This window comes from Callithrix jacchus, chromosome 4 (genome assembly GCF_049354715.1).
Source record: "Callithrix jacchus isolate 240 chromosome 4, calJac240_pri, whole genome shotgun sequence".
NCBI classification, from domain to species: Eukaryota; Metazoa; Chordata; class Mammalia; order Primates; family Cebidae; genus Callithrix; species Callithrix jacchus.
Genome location: NC_133505.1, coordinates 95,696,838 through 95,714,834, shown reverse-complemented (window position 1 = coordinate 95,714,834; position 17,997 = coordinate 95,696,838). Strand labels below are relative to the sequence as shown.

General features: G+C 41.0%; 1 protein-coding gene and 1 long non-coding RNA gene across 7 annotated transcripts in view; one reads left to right on the top strand and one right to left on the bottom strand.

Annotated features, from left to right (window-relative positions):
• Window positions 1–17,997, bottom strand: part of LOC103792544 (uncharacterized) — a 35,469-nt gene that overhangs the window by 10,786 nt on the left and 6,686 nt on the right. Inside the window, exons 2-4 of one of the 2 annotated variants that reach the window (XR_008480745.2) lie at window positions 8,048–8,183; window positions 5,243–5,388; window positions 4,011–4,133 (exon numbers count right to left, since the gene is read on the bottom strand). This is a non-coding gene — a long non-coding RNA (uncharacterized LOC103792544). Of the gene's footprint in view, window positions 1–4,010; window positions 4,134–5,242; window positions 5,389–8,047; window positions 8,184–17,997 lie in introns of those variants that run through there. The other variant, XR_004741944.3, reaches the window with a different exon arrangement.
• MDN1 (midasin AAA ATPase 1) overlaps window positions 1–17,997 on the top strand; it is a 185,725-nt gene that overhangs the window by 165,665 nt on the left and 2,063 nt on the right. For 4 of the 5 annotated variants that reach the window (XM_008994773.5, XM_078369784.1, XM_008994772.4 and 1 more), the window contains 15 exons: window positions 419–571; window positions 1,082–1,229; window positions 3,904–4,208; window positions 4,445–4,609; window positions 5,993–6,094; window positions 6,799–7,003; window positions 8,267–8,437; window positions 9,515–9,678; window positions 10,342–10,431; window positions 11,920–12,035; window positions 12,609–12,783; window positions 14,694–14,767; window positions 14,875–14,989; window positions 16,243–16,306; window positions 17,675–17,817. In XM_008994773.5, the coding sequence (XP_008993021.2) occupies window positions 419–571; window positions 1,082–1,229; window positions 3,904–4,208; window positions 4,445–4,609; window positions 5,993–6,094; window positions 6,799–7,003; window positions 8,267–8,437; window positions 9,515–9,678; window positions 10,342–10,431; window positions 11,920–12,035; window positions 12,609–12,783; window positions 14,694–14,767; window positions 14,875–14,989; window positions 16,243–16,306; window positions 17,675–17,817 (2,190 nt within the window). Of the gene's footprint in view, window positions 1–418; window positions 572–1,081; window positions 1,230–3,903; window positions 4,209–4,444; window positions 4,610–5,992; window positions 6,095–6,798; window positions 7,004–8,266; window positions 8,438–9,514; window positions 9,679–10,341; window positions 10,432–11,919; window positions 12,036–12,608; window positions 12,784–14,693; window positions 14,768–14,874; window positions 14,990–16,242; window positions 16,307–17,674; window positions 17,818–17,997 lie in introns of those variants that run through there. The other variant, XR_008480744.2, reaches the window with a different exon arrangement.

Here is a 17,997-nt window from a genome sequence, read left to right as displayed (position 1 = left end):
CACCACCTGCCATTCCCTATCATTTATTTCTCTTCCTTTTCTGTATTTGGTTTTGTTCTCTTTCTTCCATTCTCCTTTTTCTTTTTTCTATCCTATCTCATTGATTACATTCAGAGCTAAGAGAGTAGCCTGACTTGAGTCATCCCATGTGTTACGGAGGAGGGAGATGAACAATACTCAGTGCAGATGTTCTAAGCTGATTCTCCTATAGGCCACTGAATTTCTCCAGCTCCCAGCGTAGGAGACTCCAGGGCTGAGACAGAGATCTGCACTGTTTTCTCTAGGTCACGGATGGCACTTCATCAGCCATCCATGGGGATAGGTCCAGTAGGCAGAAATTATGCATGTCTAGGTCAACCCATGTTGAAGCAGTTATTTGGATTGAGTGTGGTAACTTTTTTCTTCCTTTAACATTTAGGAAGATTCTGAACTTGTTGCTAAAGATGACAACCTGGATAGTGGGAAATCGAACAAAGATAAAAGCCAGCAAAATAAGAAGGAAAAAAAGGAAGAAGCAGAAACTGATGATGGTGGACAAGGTGAAGACAAAATCAATGAACAAATAGATGAGGTAATGAAAATCTGAAACTGATCCGCTCTCCTGACTCAAGGCCAGGGCTCTTGAACTGCATAGGTCTTGGGGTGTCTCAAGACATTTTTACCCCTTATTCACTGACTGCTCTCCTATTACCCCATAAAAGAATATGCAAGAGGCTCTTAACATAAAATGTCTAACTGTTGGTTCCCGACAAAATAGTTCATATGTTGTTTGGGCTTCTGCTAGAGATCAGAAGCTAAAACAAACGTATAATCCGGTCTTTATTTTGTCTTGTAAGTTTGAGATTAGTTAACATAGCACCACTTGTCCTTGGAAGACCTGCATAGAAAGTGAAATTTGAGATTCCAACATGAAAGGTCTAAAAATATTATTAAAGTACTAATGTGTACATGTAATTTTAGGGAACAGATACTGTATTTTCTCACAGTGTAAATGCTTAGAGCTGATTTTATGGGAATTCTACTTTTTTAAAAAAAAGTTTTGTATATATATTTTACCTCCATTGTCTCCATTGTCCCAAAGAGGGAATATGATGAAAATGAGGTGGACCCTTACCATGGCAATCAGGAAAAGCTGCCAGAACCTGAGTCCTTGGACCTTCCAGATGACTTGAACCTCGACAGTGAGGACAAGAATGTTGGTGAGGACACTGACAACGAAGAAGGAGAAGGTGAATCTTTCAGAAACATAGACCAGTTAGAACTCACTACAAATGACCAATAACCAATTTGTCTTTTGAGAGCTAGCTCAGTGTTATGGCCAGGTGATAAAGCATTTTGGTTGGCTCAATCTCAGTTTAAGGAAATGATTTGCCTTGCCTTTGTAGTATTTCTCATGTGAGTGTGCCCTACAGCTCATCAACCAACATGTATCTCTCAAACTACTGTCACGTCCTATCTGCTATGCCCTGGTAGTGCTTCACACATACCACTGTATCTTCATAGCCATTACTGTGTGTCCCTCTCATGGGATGATGTAAATGCTGTGCAGTCTGGGCATACCAAGCTCTTGTGGAGTCCAGTTACAGCTTTTTTAGGGAAATGATGGTTTTAGTTATTGATTTTCACATGTGTATAGTGGGGAACGAGACTAATCCCAAGAGAAATCACAGGGAATATGACAGTATTTAGTGCCTTTGTCACCCATTTTTTCAACCCTCTTGACTCCTTTAGAGAATATTGTCTGGTATTGGTTGAAAGCATTGTGTTGGAGGTGCCCCTGTAATAGAGGGCCCCATTCCTGCTGCTTAACCAGACAGAAAGATACGGGCTAGCCTCACTGATAAATGAATCAGTTATACAGTTATAAAATCTGTTTTGAAAAATAAATGTATATTTTTATAATACTGTATTAGAACAAAAATAGCAAGTTAGAAAGAAATAAATAAGAGGCCATTTATGTAAAAATTAACTTGGGATCTAGGTGCAAAGTCAATAACCAAGAAAGCATAAAATTAAGAAAATTAAAATCCACTGAGAATGTAATAAGCTATCTGCTTTTAAATAGCCAGACATGGCCGGGCGTGGTGGCTCAAGCCTGTAATCCCAGCACTTTGGGAGGCGGAGGCGGGTGGATCATGAGGTCAAGAGATCGAGACCATCCTGGTCAACATGGTGAAACCCTGTCTCTACTAAAAATACAAAAAATTAGCTGGGCATGGTGGCGCATGCCTGTAATCCCAGCTACTAAGGAGGCTGAGGCAGGAGAATTGCCTGAACCGAGGAGGCGGAGGTTGCAGTGAGCCGAGATTGCGCCATTGCACTCCAGCCTGGGTAACAAGAGCAAAACTCTGTCTCAAAAAAATAAAAATTAAAAAAAAAATAGCCAGACACATTTTGTATACTAAGGAACAAGTATTTAAAATCATTGGCGTATTTAAAATTATTTGCTAATTAAATAATAGATTAAAAAAAAAATAGGTTGGTCACAGAGTGTAATGCCTGTAATCCTAACACTTTGGGAGGCCAAGGTGGGAGAATCATTTGAGCTCTGAGTTTGGGACCAGCCTGAACAACAATAGTAGAGACTCTGTCTGTACTAAAAATAAAAAATTAGTTGGGCATGATGGCACACATCTGTAGTTCCAGCTACTCAGGAGGCTGAGGCTAGAGAATCACTTGAACCCGGGAGGTTGAGGCTATAATAGGCCATGATCTTGCCACTGCACTCCAGCTTGGGTCACAAAATGAGACTCCTTGTCTGTAAAAATTAAAAAATTAGCAGGGCGTGGTGGCTCACCTGTAATCCTAGCACTTTGGGAGGCCGAAGGTTGGGAGCGCCTGAGGTTGGGAGTTCAATACCAGCCTGACCAACATGGGAGAAACTCTGCCTCTACTAAAAAATACAAAATTAGCCAGGTGTGGTGGTGCACGCCTGTAATCCCAGCTACTCAGGAGGCTGAGGCAGGAAAATCACTTGAACCTGGAGGCAGAGGTTGTGGTGAGCCGAGATTGCGCCATTGCACTCCAGGCTGGGCAACAAGAGTTGAGACTCTGTCTCAAAAAAAAATTAAATAAGACAGTTATTTTAAGACTTTGCTAATAACTGATATTTTAAGTGTCCAAAGTATAGAAAAGCTCTTTTGACAAAAGTTTTTCAAAATAACAGTGTTTCTATTTCAATGTGAGTTGTATTTTTTCTATATGAGGATATCCACCAATTATTCACAATGATAATTGAGCATTATAAGCTTCATTTCTTATCATTGGCCTAAAATTTTCCTACTGTGTTTTTTTTGGTTTATGGGGTTCTTTTTGGTGGGGGGTAGATTAGCTATTAGTTTTTAATGAAACATGCCATTGAAACAACTGTTTGAGTATGGTTTAGAACAAGGATGGGCAAACTTTTTCTTATAAAGTTTCAGATAATAATTTTTTTTTTTTTTTTGAGACAGGGTCTTGTCCTGTGACTCAGTCTGGAATGCTGAGGCATAATCATAGTTCATTGCAGCCTTGTCTTCCTGGGCTCAAGTGATCCTTCTGCCTCAGCCTCCTGAGTAGCTGAGACCATAGGCATGTGACACCATGGCTGGCTAGTTTTTCATTTTTTGTAAAAGATGGGGACTCACTGCATGCCCAGGCTGGTCTTGAACTTCTTGGCTCAAGAGATCCTTCCATCTCAGCCTCCCAGAGTGTTGGGATTATAGGCTTGTGCCATCATGCCCGGCCAGTAGAACTTTCTTCATAGAAACATGTGGAGGGCCAGGTTGGCCTATGGGTCACAATTTGCCAATCGCTGGTTTAGAGAATTGTAGTAAGACAAAACTTGCATAACTGGCTCCCAGCTTAAGAAATCATGTAAGTTTAAAAAATTGTGTGTTCTTCCTTTTTGTTGTATCTATACAGAAGAGAATCCTTTGGAGATAAAAGAAAACCCGGAAGAAGCAGGTCATGAAGCTGAGGAAAGCAGAGAGACCAAGACTGACCAGAATGAAAGTCAGAGTCCACATGAGCCCGAGGAAGGCCCCAGTGAAGATGACAAGGCAGAGGAGGAGGAAATGGATACAGGAGCTGATGACCAAGATGGAGATGCTGCTCAGCATACTGAAGAACACTCTGAGGAGCAGCAGCGGTCTCTGGAGGAAAAAGACAAGGAAGCCAATGAGGAAGGTGGAGAGAATGGCCCTGCTGACCAAGGTTTCCAGCCCCAGGTATCGTGGGATGTTTGTCTTCTTATGTTAAAAATAATGAGAAAGAGGAGAAGTCACCTTATTCCCATTAAAATCTCGTTTAGGGTACTCCTCCATCAACCTGTGGTACTGCTGAGGAGTTCTAAGTTTCTGTTTCAAGACCCTCAGTGAGGAATGGGGAAGCCCACTTGTTGCAGGGTCTCCCACCTTATGCTTTTCCCCCAGAGCATTTAATGCTGTGTTTGATTTCTCTGCAGAAGCAGGAGGAAGAACAGGAGGACTCTGACATAGAGGAGCAGGTGCCAGAGGCTTTGGAGAGGAAGGAGCACGCCTCCTGCGGGCAGACTGGTGTGGAGAACATGCAGAGCACAGAGGCCATGGAGGCGGCTGGGGCCGCACCTGAGAAGGAACAGGGGAAAGAGGTGACGATGGTTTCACTGCAGCCACCGGTTGCCTCTTAGTAGGGTCTCTTCTCCCTGTCTGACATCACATTCTGTGTAGCAGTAGTTGGTTTATGTTTGGTTATTTTGTTGTTTTCTTGTTGACATCTGACAGACCACATCTCATTCTTTAAGCAGTGTGTGACTGAACAATTATTTTTATAAAGACAGGGATACATTCTGAAAAATGCCTCATTTGGCAACTTTGTCATTGTGTGAACACCTTGGAGTGTGCTTACACAAACCTATTGCCCCTAGGCTGCAAACCTGTACAGTGTGTTACTGTACTAAATACTGTAGGCAGTTGTAACACAGTGTAAGTATTTGTGAATCTAAACATGGAAGGATACAGTAGAATGTGGTATTATAATCTTACGGGACCACCAGTGCACATGCAGTCTTTCCTTGACTGAAACGTTGTTAGGTGGTGCACGACTGATACTTATTTTCATATGCGCTCCAGGACAAACCCCAGAATATTGGCTATATTTAAGTGGTGTGCATAACAAGAAAAAGTTGTTAGACTGGTAGTTCTAGATTGGAGAATCAGGTTCACGTTTTTCAGAAAGCTCTCCAGGAAGGAAACATGGAACTTAGACTTCAGGCAATGTATACCTTTAATGGTGTTTTTCTTTTCCTTGCTCATCATCAGGTTTCTAAACACTTAATTTAAAAAGCAAAGCACTTTTTCGCTCCTTGATCTGGTGATGATGTGTTCTGATACGGCCACAATTCAGGTCACTGGGTGCTATGGAAAGAACCTGGAATGTCAACAGAGGACTGCTGGTTACAGTGGTGATCCTGGACAACTTCAGTCTCTTTGAGTCCTAGTTGTTAATGACAATAAGAACCATTTATATTGCTTATACCCTGTGACTACCACCTCCACCACAATTATTCATTGAGCACCCATTAGGTGCTAAACATTTTCATTACTTCAAGTCCTCCCTGTGTCCCCATGAGATGATATTGTACTGTTTTTCTCCATTGTATATTTGAGAAAAATAAGCCTCAGTAAAGTGAAATGACAACCTCAGATGTAAACAGCTGGCTGATGATGAAGCCTAGTTTCTAGTTGAGGTCTGTCCTGCCTTTGGAGTGAGACATAATACTCCTGCAAAGAACTAAGCAGCCTTACAAAGGCCCCTGAGAGGTTGACATAACGTGTACCTGGACACTCCTATTTCTGCCTGTAGGCCAGGCCTTAGTTATTGGTGAGTTCCAGAGCAGGCAGACAGGCAGGAGTGATTATATGATTGAGAATAAAGAATAGCAGTGAGAGAAATTGTACTCAATGCAGCATAGTAACCGGGGACTTGTAATAGCTTCTTCTAACTCATTCTTTTGTGGCTTGGGATTTCTTAGGAACATGGAAGTGGATCTGCAGATGCAAACCAGGCAGAAGGCCGTGAATCGAATTTCATTGCCCGGTTGGCTTCCCAGAAGCACACCAGGAAAAACACACAGGTTTCTATCACTCCTCAGCTAAACTTAGGTGAAGGCTGCATGTTGAAAAAGACACTCCAAATGTAGTGATTTTTTTTTTAAAGCTATACTCCTGGCTTTTGCTGTCCCGTCAGATAGTAGCCTTGGTGAGCAGACCAGGATCATGGGGTTTATCCGGCAGGGGCTTCTTCCCTGCATGTGTCTCTCCCCCATCCCTGATTCCTGCCATGAAGTCTTAAGAGCCAAGTGCTGTGTGCTGCTGCCCAGCGCCAGCCCGTCTCACTCTTTTCATTGTCCACAGGCTCTTGTTTTTTAAGAGTAAGTTTTTAAAGTAGGGTATACTTTATGCAAATGATGCAAAATTAATGTAAAAGACCAATCCCCTAAAAAGCTTACATCCTATTCCTGTCTCCAATGGGCCTTCCCCAGAGCAAACTGGTATTATCAGCTCTTTCTTCTTTTGCAGATATCTTCTGCATATATGACATATGGATGTGTGAAAGTGTGTTTCTTTGCCTTCATTTTAGATATAAAAATATATCATAGAGATTGTTGTATATAAGTATATAGAGGCCCTGCTCTTTTTAATAGCCGTACTAAATTCCATTCTTGTATGGCTACACCTAATTTACTTCCCCTGTCCCCTACAGATGAATATTATGCTTATTTTGTGTCCTTTTGTCATGACAGGCAAGGCTGTGATGAATTTCTTTTTGTTTCTCCAGAGTTTTAAGAGGAAACCTGGGCAGGCCGACAATGAACGTTCCATGGGTGATCACAATGAGCGTGTGCACAAGAGACTGAGAACTGTGGATACGGACAGCCATGCTGAGCAGGGGCCAGCTCAGGAGGCCCAGGCCCAGGTGGAGGATGCAGATGCATTTGAGCACATTAAACAAGGCAGCGACGCATACGACACGCAAACCTATGGTATGGTGCCGGGAAGGCTGCTGCCTTTGCCCACGGAGCTCTCTGTGCAAGCTTGTGCTGTTATGACTGTGTGCCTGGCAGCTGATAGTACCCATTCATATCAGAGGAGAGAGGAGATGGCTTGGTAAAGATAAGAAATGTGGAGAAATAGTTTGTTTTTGGTACAAAGGTATCTGTAACCAAGTGAAAATGGTTCAGGTTTCTCAGTTTAATATAAACCTTTTAAATATCCTTAAATACAATAGTTAAAAATAACAGTTGGCCACATCCAAATGCTGATATCAGGGTTTCTTAGTACTGGACATTTCTTTCCTAGTCACCTCTGGGTAGGTCCCTGCACTGAGGAGCTATGAACTTGAAATATGTTTTCTCCACAAGTGCAAAGGGGAGGGGAAATGTCTCATCATGAGGTCATTGGTCAGTCTCCCCTTCTAGTTCTCTTGGTGACTTCACTGTTTCATTCCTAATATGTAAACTCATGTTGAGAATAATCTACCTTTGAGAATGGTGCAAAAATGACTGTTCTACATTGGATTATGTTTTTCTCTCCTGGATCCCACTTAAAAAGAAATAGAACAGTAGCTACCATGTATTGAGCTTTTGCATCATGCCAAAAAACTTTCTGAGCCTTTGCTGCATTATTACACTCAAATAATCCTATTACGAGCTAGAGCATCCCTGTTTTATAGGTAAGTACACTGAGGTCAAGTGGTTTAAGAACTCACCCAAGATCACAGTGCTGAGATTGCTATTCTCATGTTCATGTTTCTGTGCCTTGTTTTCTGCTTCTTTTTATTATTCTTAATTAACCCATAATAATGATACGTATTTATGGGGTACAGTGTGATGTTTTGATACATGTATATGGTGTTTAATGATCAAGTCAAGATAATTAGCACCTCAAACATTTATCATTTTTTTGTGTTGGAAACATTCAAATCTGTTTTTCTAGTTATTTGAAAATATATATAATTATTGTTAGAGTCGCCCTATAGCCCAGTTAAACACCCTATTTTTATGGTCACATGTATAGTTATACCATACCCTCATAATTTCTGTAGGAGGTAGGGAACAGGCAGTTCATTATGTCAGGAGGTCAGTAGGAACTCTTGGGCACAGACAAGTCTCCAAGCCACATAGCTGGTCAGTGGCACAAGTTGCATCAGTAGCATCTTGGAAGCTAGAATGACAGAAACCATACCCACTTATTACTTTGTTCTGGAAAGACGGATTTTTATGTGTGGGTGCATGCTTTGTTGACAGATGTGGCCAGCAAAGAACAGCAACAGTCTGCAAAAGACTCTGGCAAAGATCAGGAAGAGGAGGAGATAGAGGACACCCTCATGGACACAGAGGAGCAGGAGGAGCTCAGAGCAGCAGATGTGAAGCAGCTGAAGCCAGAGGAAGTCAAGTCAGGCACCACAGCACCCTTCAGTGAGTCCTGCTAGTGAACAAATCCTTCCCAAGATCTCTGATTTAAAGTCATTTCCCTCTCACTATAGTCTAGTCTGGTGTTCAGTTCCATCTCCTAATCCATGGCTTAGATGAATCATTTGCCTATAGTAATTACACTACGGGGTTTCACTCTGTTGGTCAGGCTGGTCTTGAACTCCCGACCTCAGGTGATCCACCTGCCTCGGCCTCCCAGAGTGCTGGGATTACAGGGGTGAGCCACCACGCCTGGCCTACACTATATTGTTTGGGAGCAAAAAACAAAAATATGGACAGGGTGGATGTTGCACCACACCCTTCAAGGAGTCCCCTGGAACTTGAATTTCTGGCAAAATCTCATCAGTTCTTAAAAAATATGTAGAAGAAACCAGAATAGTATACTGACTACAGCTGTGTCGAAAAGGTATATTATTAGAGAAATGGTGTTTTCAGTTATATTAAAGTACCATAGTATTAGCATAAAATGCAGTAAAATATTAAAGGAAATAGAATGAGGAGTTTCCATTGCGTAGCCAACCAAGTTCTATTACTTGTCAAAAAATAACTTTATTAGCAATGCAATAAATCCAAATTCAAAGGCTTTTTCTTCTGCTTCATTCCTGTCCTCTCAAGAGTGTTAGAACAGTTGACTGCCCTATGTGACCATCCAGGCTTTGCCTCTCACCTCACAGGTTGGAGCAAATTATTCATCTGTTCTTTGCCTCAGTTTCCTCATCTGTAAAATGGAATCGTGGCTTTATTTTAGTTTTTATTTCTATCAAAGTTATACATGCATATAGTTTCACAAATCATACAGTTTTACAAGGCTTCTTAAGACAACCCAAAATTTCCATTATTTCCTTTCCTAGAACGCCTGCCTTCAACATCAGGAGGGGAGGTTAGAGAGTAAGGGTTGGCAGTGACTGTCTCAGAAAGAACATGTGAAATCAGCATGTGGAAGTGTGTTGGAAAGTGAATGAAGTTTGGTTAACTGTTAGGATTAATGGGCAAGAGCAAAGGCTTGGTCAGTCAACAGGCTAATATTATGGTAAGTAAAATTATGTCCTTAAATGAAAATAGGCTTTGATGAGAAGGAGGTGGAGATCCAAACTGTTAAAACAGAGGAAAACCAAGACCTCAGAACAGACAAATCCCCTAAGGGGACAGAAAATGAGAAACCAGAAAGAAGCCAAGAGTCAACCATTCATACAGCTCATCAATTCCTCATGGACACAATCTTCCAGGTACTAAATAAAACTCACAAATTACTGCATTAGTATTGGGTTAATAAATCAACAAAATATACTTTTTAAAATTGCTTTTAAATATTTGTCTTTAGAACTTTATGGAACATCTGGTTGTTGAGGGGCCGGGGTTAGGGGTTACATGTTCTTATAGAAAAGTTTTAGGAATACTATCGGTATGATAGGTGCTCTTTAAACACATGATACTGTTCCAGCAGTCTGTGATGGTGGTTCTGGTCCCTGCCCTCTGGGACTCACATCCCACTTTTCTAACTGTCCTGTATAAGGAACCTTCAGGACAATGAAGTTGGTGATGCTTAAGTAAAAAATATTTGGCTTAATGCCTATATTTATGAAGAGCTGTTATTAATCATATAACATTTGCATTATTGATGACTTAAGGGTGTTTTGTTTTTGTTTTGATAGAGTGGCTTTATAAATGTTATAAGTTTTCTTTATCCATATTGTCTCTCTAAGAGGGGAAACAGAATGCTTGTCTGGCATCTTCTCATGGTGCCACTGTATTTGCTGAATTAAGTTTTGAATCTCAGGAGGATTTGACTGTGTAGATGGAGTTCATACTGTAGGGTGCAAGGCAGCCAGTTAAAGTAAGTTGGTGATTCCAACATGAGCCACCTCTTATCTATGGCTTTTTCTTCTTAGCCCTTTTTAAAAGATGTCAGTGAGCTAAGACAGGAGCTGGAGAGACAGCTGGAAATGTGGCAGCCACATGAATCTGGAAACCCAGAAGAAGTAAGTCACTGTTTTTTCGTAAAATATCTTGGCTTTTTTTTTGTCTGACATCTAACAAACTTAATAGGTAAGCTATTACCTTAGTAAAAAGGACCAGGCATATGGAGACTCTAATTACAATCCTAAAGCCTATGTCTGTCCATCAGTTTCTGTCTGCTTTGCTGCTAGATCTGTAGCTTAATTAAAATAGAAATTGGTGTGCTTAATTCCCGTAATTTCTGTTGCTGGCTCTGTAATGGATGTAATAGTTGTGGTTGAAAAACTGGGCAAGAGTCTATGCTGTGCCATCATGAGAGGAGGCCAGCTAGATTGTTGCTGGCTGACTTAACGCGGTAGCATGCATTAACCAGCAGTTTTATTTTTGATGACTTTGACTCCTAAATTTACTGTATGTGTACACAGTTTACTTTTTTATCTATTGTCATCATCACTCCCACCATATATATGTATTTGAGTGCTCTAGTTGGCAGAAAATCACGAGGCTTTGTGTTGAGTGTGTTGCTGGGGGGATTTGCACTTAGCACTTTTACTTTTTTTTGTTTGTTTGTTTGTTTTGAGATGGTATCTCGCTCTGCTGCCCAGGCTGGAGTGCTGTGGTGCAATTTTAACTCACTGCAACCTCAGCCTCCCGAGTAGCTGGGATTACAGGCACATTCCACCATGCCAAGCTAATTTTTTTGTATTTTAGTAGAAACGGAGTTTCTCCATGCTGGCCAGGTTGGTCTCAAAATCCTGACTTCAGGTTATCTGCCTGCTTTGGCCCCCCAAAGTGATGAGATTATGGGCATTGGCCATTGAGCCTGGCCCACTTTTACTTTTGAAACCTGACTCTGAGAATCCACAAGTAGCTGGATCTGCTGGTGTCAAAATTACCCATTCACATCTCCCTCCCATGAAGCGTACATGTTTTACTCTTTGTACGGGATGTAAGGCATTGATTTGGTTATGAATTCTGATAATTAACTGCCTTGTTTCATTCTTTCTCACTCAGAAGTGCAGGTTATGGGTTTGGTTGAAGGAGAGAATTTTCTCTTCTTTTTTTTTTTGTTTTTGAGATGGAGTCCCACTCTGTCACCCAGACTGGAGTGCTGCGGTGCGATCTTGGCCCACTGCAACCTCGGTCTCCCCAGGTTCAAGAGATTCTCCTGGCTTAGCTTCCTGAGTAGCTGGGATTGCAGGCACACGCCACCATGCCCAGCTAATTTTTTGTATTTTTAGTAGAGATGGGGTTTCACCACATTGGCCAGGCTGCTCTTGAACTCCTGGCCATCTCAGCCTCCCAAAGTGCTAGGATTACAGGCACGAGCCACCACCCCCGGCTAGAAGGGGAGACATTTTTAATCAAGTAAATTGCATGGTAGCTTGCTGGGAGAAGATTTAAAGTGCTTCTGTTGAGAAAGTTCATGCAGGTCATTTTCTGTCATCATCTTGCTAGAAGACTTGGTTGGCTCTGACATTCTGAGGATAACTTACATTTTGTTGTCACAGGAGAAGGTTGCAGCTGAGATGTGGCAGAGTTACCTGATCTTAACAGCACCTCTTTCACAACGGTTATGTGAAGAGCTTCGTCTCATATTAGAACCTACCCAGGCAGCCAAGCTGAAGTAAGTTCCCCTCTAGAAGGCCTCACAGTGCCCTGGGAAGATGGCAGCTTCATTGATTCTGTTTAACTCAGCACCTAACCATTTATGGTGCCAGTTTCTCAGTTGCCTCTTCTGCCGTACAGGCACCAGTGTTCCTTACCCTGTTTTCCTGTTACTGTCTCTGCACAAAAGTTTCTGGGTGTCTGCATTGATCACCTTGTTCATGTCGAGTTACTCACTTGTATAGGTGTTACTCACCTAGATCTTTTCAAAGATGTACCCAAAATCTTAGTTTTAGAATAGAAAAGAGAGAATCCAAGATTTCATATTCAGTGGATTTTTGTCCTAATTTTTAAAAACATGTTTGGAAGGACCTAATTATTATTGCCACTTACATGTCCAGTTTTTCTGGCTGGACGTCAAGAAGATCCTGGCACTCAGTCCTAATTAACAGTAACACGTCATTGTGCCAGGTTCCTAGTTACTTGGTATTATTGATTTTAAGGTATTATTAATGTGATTTTTGTCTCTAATGAAAATTCTCAGGAATTAAATGTTGTTAACTAATTTTTGCCCCTTTGAATCAATAAATAGAGGAGACTATCGAACTGGGAAACGACTGAACATGCGAAAAGTCATTCCATACATTGCTAGTCAATTTCGGAAAGACAAGATTTGGCTTCGAAGGACCAAGCCCAGTAAACGCCAGTATCAGATTTGTTTGGCTATTGATGACTCTTCTAGTATGGTAGACAACCATACTAAGCAGGTAAGGAAGAGAAATGTAGTGATGGTTTGATAGGGAATGAACACCAAACCATGTTCCATGGGCCACCAGAATGCTTTCAATATGATATGGCTAAGACATTTTGAAATACTTGTTAGGTCTGTTTTGAGAATGTGATAACCATCTTTGATAAGACCGAAGATTTAAAGACTTCAAAAGGGCAATTTTAGGATGTCTCAGATGTGTTGGTTTCTTACTGTTGTAGGTTTTTTAAATTGTTTTGTTTCTTGACCCTGCTCTTCTTACTGTCTAGTTGCAAAGTAATTCTGATAGTATTTATTTTGCAGAAAACGCAACAATGTACTATTAAACTATTTAAGACTATGTAGCAATTTCAGAAAACTTTGATTTTTTTTTAAGTATATATCTAGGATACATTTCTTTTATGTCCTAAATTATCCAGAGTTATTGTTCTGTCAGTGCTAATATTAAGTTTAGGAGCCTGAACAGAATTACTTACACCTCCATTACAGACGCCAAAGAGTGTCTGTTTTTGGCAGTGATGCTGTTACATCATGGGCTAACGAGCAACCTAAAATTTGTATGTTCTGCTGGAAAAAGTTAATGCAGCCTCTGAACCTGGGTTCCTATCCCAGTTCCATTTATTAACATGTGACTTTGGGTAACTTATTTCTTATGTATCAGTTTCATCTTCTAAAAAGTGAGGATTTTATATATATATATATTTACATGCACACACAGAACAGTAATTATAACCTCATACTCGCAGAATTGTTATGAAGATTCAATGAAATAATATATGGAGAACACACTCAGTTTGCTACTTGTGTCATATTGCAGATGGTAATGAAGTTTTCAGATATAGCTGTACAGTTTGATTTGGCTGCATATATATGAATAGATTTTAAATTGGTTTTTAAAATTTGTTACCTACAAGAGGTTAATTTTATATAGGTCCAAAAAAAAAGAAAGAAAAATTAAATTCATGAACCATATTTCTCAAGGTCCCCCGCCCCCCACTTTTTTTTTTGAGAAAGAGTTTTGCTCTTTTTGCCCAGGTTGGAGTGCAGTGGCGTGATCTTGGCTCACCGCAGCTTCTGCCTTCTGGGTTCAAGTGATTTTCCTGTCTCGGCCTCCTGAGTAGCTGGGATTACAGACATCCGTCACCATGCCCGGCTAATTTTGTATTTTTTACTAGAGATGGGGTTTCTCCATGTTGGTCAGGCTGGTCTTGAACTCCCAACCTCAGATGATCCGCCCGCCTCAACCTCCCAAAAGTGCTGGGATTACAGGCGTGAGCCACTGCGCCCAGCATTTTTTTTTTTTTTTAAAGACAGGGTCTTCCTCTGCTGCTGAGGCTAGAGTGCAGTGGCATAATCATGGCTCACTGTGGCCTCAACCTTCTGGGTTTTTTTTTTTTTTTTTAAGACAGGGTTTCACTCAGCTCACTGTGGCCTCAACTTTCCCGGGGTCAGGCAATCCTTCTACCTCAGCCTCCCAAGTAGCTGGGACCACAGGTGTGGGGAGTCTTGCTGTGTTACCTGGGCTGCTCTTGAACTCCTGGACTCAAGTGATCCTTCCTCCTTAGCCTACTAAAGTGCTGGGATTATAGGTGTGAGATACCATGCCTGGCCCCCAAGGTCACTTTTTATTCAATGTCTACAGCAGACCATTCCTATCAGTGTAATGGATTCTAGGTTTCAACATTTTTGGTACCAGGCAGAGCTTAAGGCCATCAAAGCCTCAGGATTGGTTGTGACTATAATAACCTTACTTATGTTATTCCTCTACTTGCCAAACAAAACAAAACAAAACAAAACAAAACAAAAAAAACGTTTTCTATGGGAATCTTGATGCAAAAGAAAAAAGTTGAGAGGCTCTGGTTTAGAGGATATTCTGATTCCTGAAATCATTAACTTTCTAATTCACAGCTTGCATTTGAATCTTTGGCTGTGATTGGAAATGCTCTAACCCTCCTGGAAGTGGGTCAGATTGCAGTGTGTAGGTAAGGTTGCCGTTAATTCCATTGTGAAAACTTTTCACAACCTGTTTGGTTATTTTGATCACACAGCAAACAAGTAACTCCTGTTGTATTTGGTTTTCTGCCCAAAGTTTCGGAGAATCTGTAAAGCTGTTACACCCATTCCATGAGCAGTTCAGTGATTACTCTGGGTCCCAGATTCTACGTCTCTGCAAATTCCAACAAAAGAAAACCAAGATTGCTCAGGTATGAGGATGAAATAAAATGTCTTCTGCATAGTTATTTTTAAACTGGTGTAGACAGGAGGGAGAACTTTTTTTTTTTTTTTTTGAGACAGCATCTCATTCTGTCACCCAGGCTAGAATGCAATGGCACCATCGTAACTCACTGTAGCCTCAAACTTCTGGGCTCAAGCAGTCCTCTTGCCTCAGCCTCCCTAGTAGCTAGGACTACAGGCCTGTGCCACCATGTCTGGCTAATTTTTATTTTTTGTAGGAACAGGGTCTCACTTTGTTGCCCAGACTGGTCTCAAATTCCTGGGCTCAAGTGTTCCTCCCTTCTTGTCCTCCCAAAGTGCATCATTGTTTTCTGGCTCCCTACTTTTTTTGCTGAGTAGTTCAGAACATTCTGCAAAACTAACCCCATCTCTCATACCCTTATCAGGTGGGCCAAGACCTACTTTCCCCCTCATTAAGCCTAGAGAAGAAATGATAACAATATAAAGCCAGTGACTTTTTGAGGATGGCACAAGTTCAAAACAGAGCATGGGATTGTATTTCTCCTGGTTCCTGCTCTGATTCAATCTGCATTCTCTAGGCTGCCCTGGACATTTTGTATTTTCTTGCCTTCTCTTTAGCTCATTTGTTTTCTGTTCTTGAAAGAAGACAGCTGTTTGGTTTATTTGAGAGGGTTATTGACTTCTTATGTTCTAGGGAAGCACTTCTTTTCCTTTGGGGTGTCTTCCAGAACTCTAGTGTGTTATATGTTAACAAAGCATGTCTCACTTGTACTTGAGAATGCATGTATCATCTAGGCATGATAGCTCACACTTGTAATCCCAGCTTGAGGCCAGCGGTTCAAAACCAGCCTGGTCAACATAGCGAGAGCTCATCTCTACAAAAGACAAAATATTATCCACGTGTGGTGGCACATACCTAGTCCTAGGTACTTGGCTGTAGGTTGAGGCAGAGCCCAGGAATTGAGGCCACACAGTGAGGTGAGATCATGCTACTACTACACTGCAGCCTGGATGACAGAATGAGACCCTGTCTCAAAACATAATTTAAAAAAAAAAAAAAAAAAAAAAAAAAAAGAATATATGTATCCAAGGATCCTCCTTTTTAAACTACATGTGGCCAGAAGGGACAATTTGATGGTTTGTAAGCCTGAGGTGGTTATCTGATAATCACTTTAGTGTCAGAAATACCATCAGTCTCTTTGATAATGGGAAGAGAGCATTTAAATAGTTTTCTAATTATCTATTTCTGGTTCTGGTTTAGTTTCTAGAGTCTGTCGCCACCATGTTTGCAGCCGCTCAGCAGCTCTCACAGAACATCAGTCCAGGTGAGCTACATGCCTTCCTCTTCATTAACAAAATGCTTTCCTGTACTCTGTATTCCCAAGCTGCTTGCTTCAGCTCATTGCCCCTGTTACCATGTTTTAACAGGTATGCTCCATAGGAAAAGATGTAAGTCGATAGAGCTGATGGAATTTATTCATTTATTCAGAAATTTTTGTTGAACCTGTACTCGTGAGGCTTATAATCAATGGGAGATCTAGATACTAACTACTAGTATATTCACATTTGATAAGAGTTTAGAGTTGTGAGAGAAAGGAGCAAGGTGTGTGGAATTAAATATAAAGACTACAGTTGACCCTTGAATACCACAGGTTTGTCTCTACTGCTCAGATCTACTTACACAAGGAGTTTTTCCAACCAAAAGTGGATTGAAAATTCAGTATTTGAGGGATGCAAAACCCGAGTATATGGAGGTCCAACTTTTCATGTATGCAGGTTCTTGAGGGCCATCTCTGGGCTTGAATATGTGTGTATGCTGGTATACTGGGGGGGGGGGTAGGTGTCCTGAAACCAGTCCCCTTTATTCTCTAATATTTTAATAACAGAGGAAAGTGGAGAAAGACATAATTTAAAAACCAGCTAATCCAACCACATTTACTTTGGGGGTTCAAAACATGCCCATTCTTTAGTCTTTCCAAAAATCTCTGTGTCCTCAGTGTATCATGCAGAAGCTTCAGTTTTTGATGGAAGCAAGTCATTCACACCTCTCAACATCTGCTACAGCAGCCCACCCTCAGCTCAAGTACTATATAATCTTTATCTGGAAACACTATGTACCAAAAATTTTAAAACATCTTATTCACTGTTGAGTGGTTCCTTTCTATTTGTTTTTGTTTAGACAAGTCAAATTTCAAGGGGAAAAAAATACAGAAATTAGGTACAAGGAATTAACAGAAATCTGAAGTGATTATTTTATGTGATTACAGAAATTTGGAAGACAGAGTTCCAGGTTTCTGATTTGGGTACTTTCTTCTAATGGCCTACTCGGTACTATCATTTTTAATATTAATAGCCATAAACAAGTATTTTAATTCTCATCTACAGTATGTTGCTCTGTAATTGAGGTTGAGCTGAACTTAACATTTCCTGAAGCACTATTGAGAAACTCTCCTGTACTGACAGAAGCTTACTTGGTATCCCTTATTATGCCTTGTCTCTGACTCAAGCATCCTAAGGGATAGATCTCATCAGAGGTCCCTTATATTTGTGCCCAAAATTCATCAGCTTTAGAGGTCTGTTTAGCTTTAATAGTACAGAGAAAGCCTACACTAATATGTCCTACTTTGGGTAGTTTGAGTTATTAAAAATGGATGTTCATTTTATTCCCTTGCTTCCTCTTATATGGTCTACAGAAACTGCACAACTCCTCCTGGTAGTCTCTGATGGGCGAGGCCTTTTCCTTGAGGGCAAAGAAAGAGTCCTGGCAGCAGTTCAGGCTGCCCGGAATGTGAACATCTTTGTCATCTTTGTTGTATTGGACAATCCCAGTTCACGGGTGAGTGACTACTAAAAGCCACCTCTTCGGGAGATAAAGTGGGGATTCCCTTCAACCTGTTCAATCTGCATTAAGGTCTGGATCACTCAGACATACTGAGAACTCCCAGCATTCACAGTACCATTGTAGGCACTCAATTAATCTTTGCAATAAACCAGTGAGGTAGGGATCATGATTCCA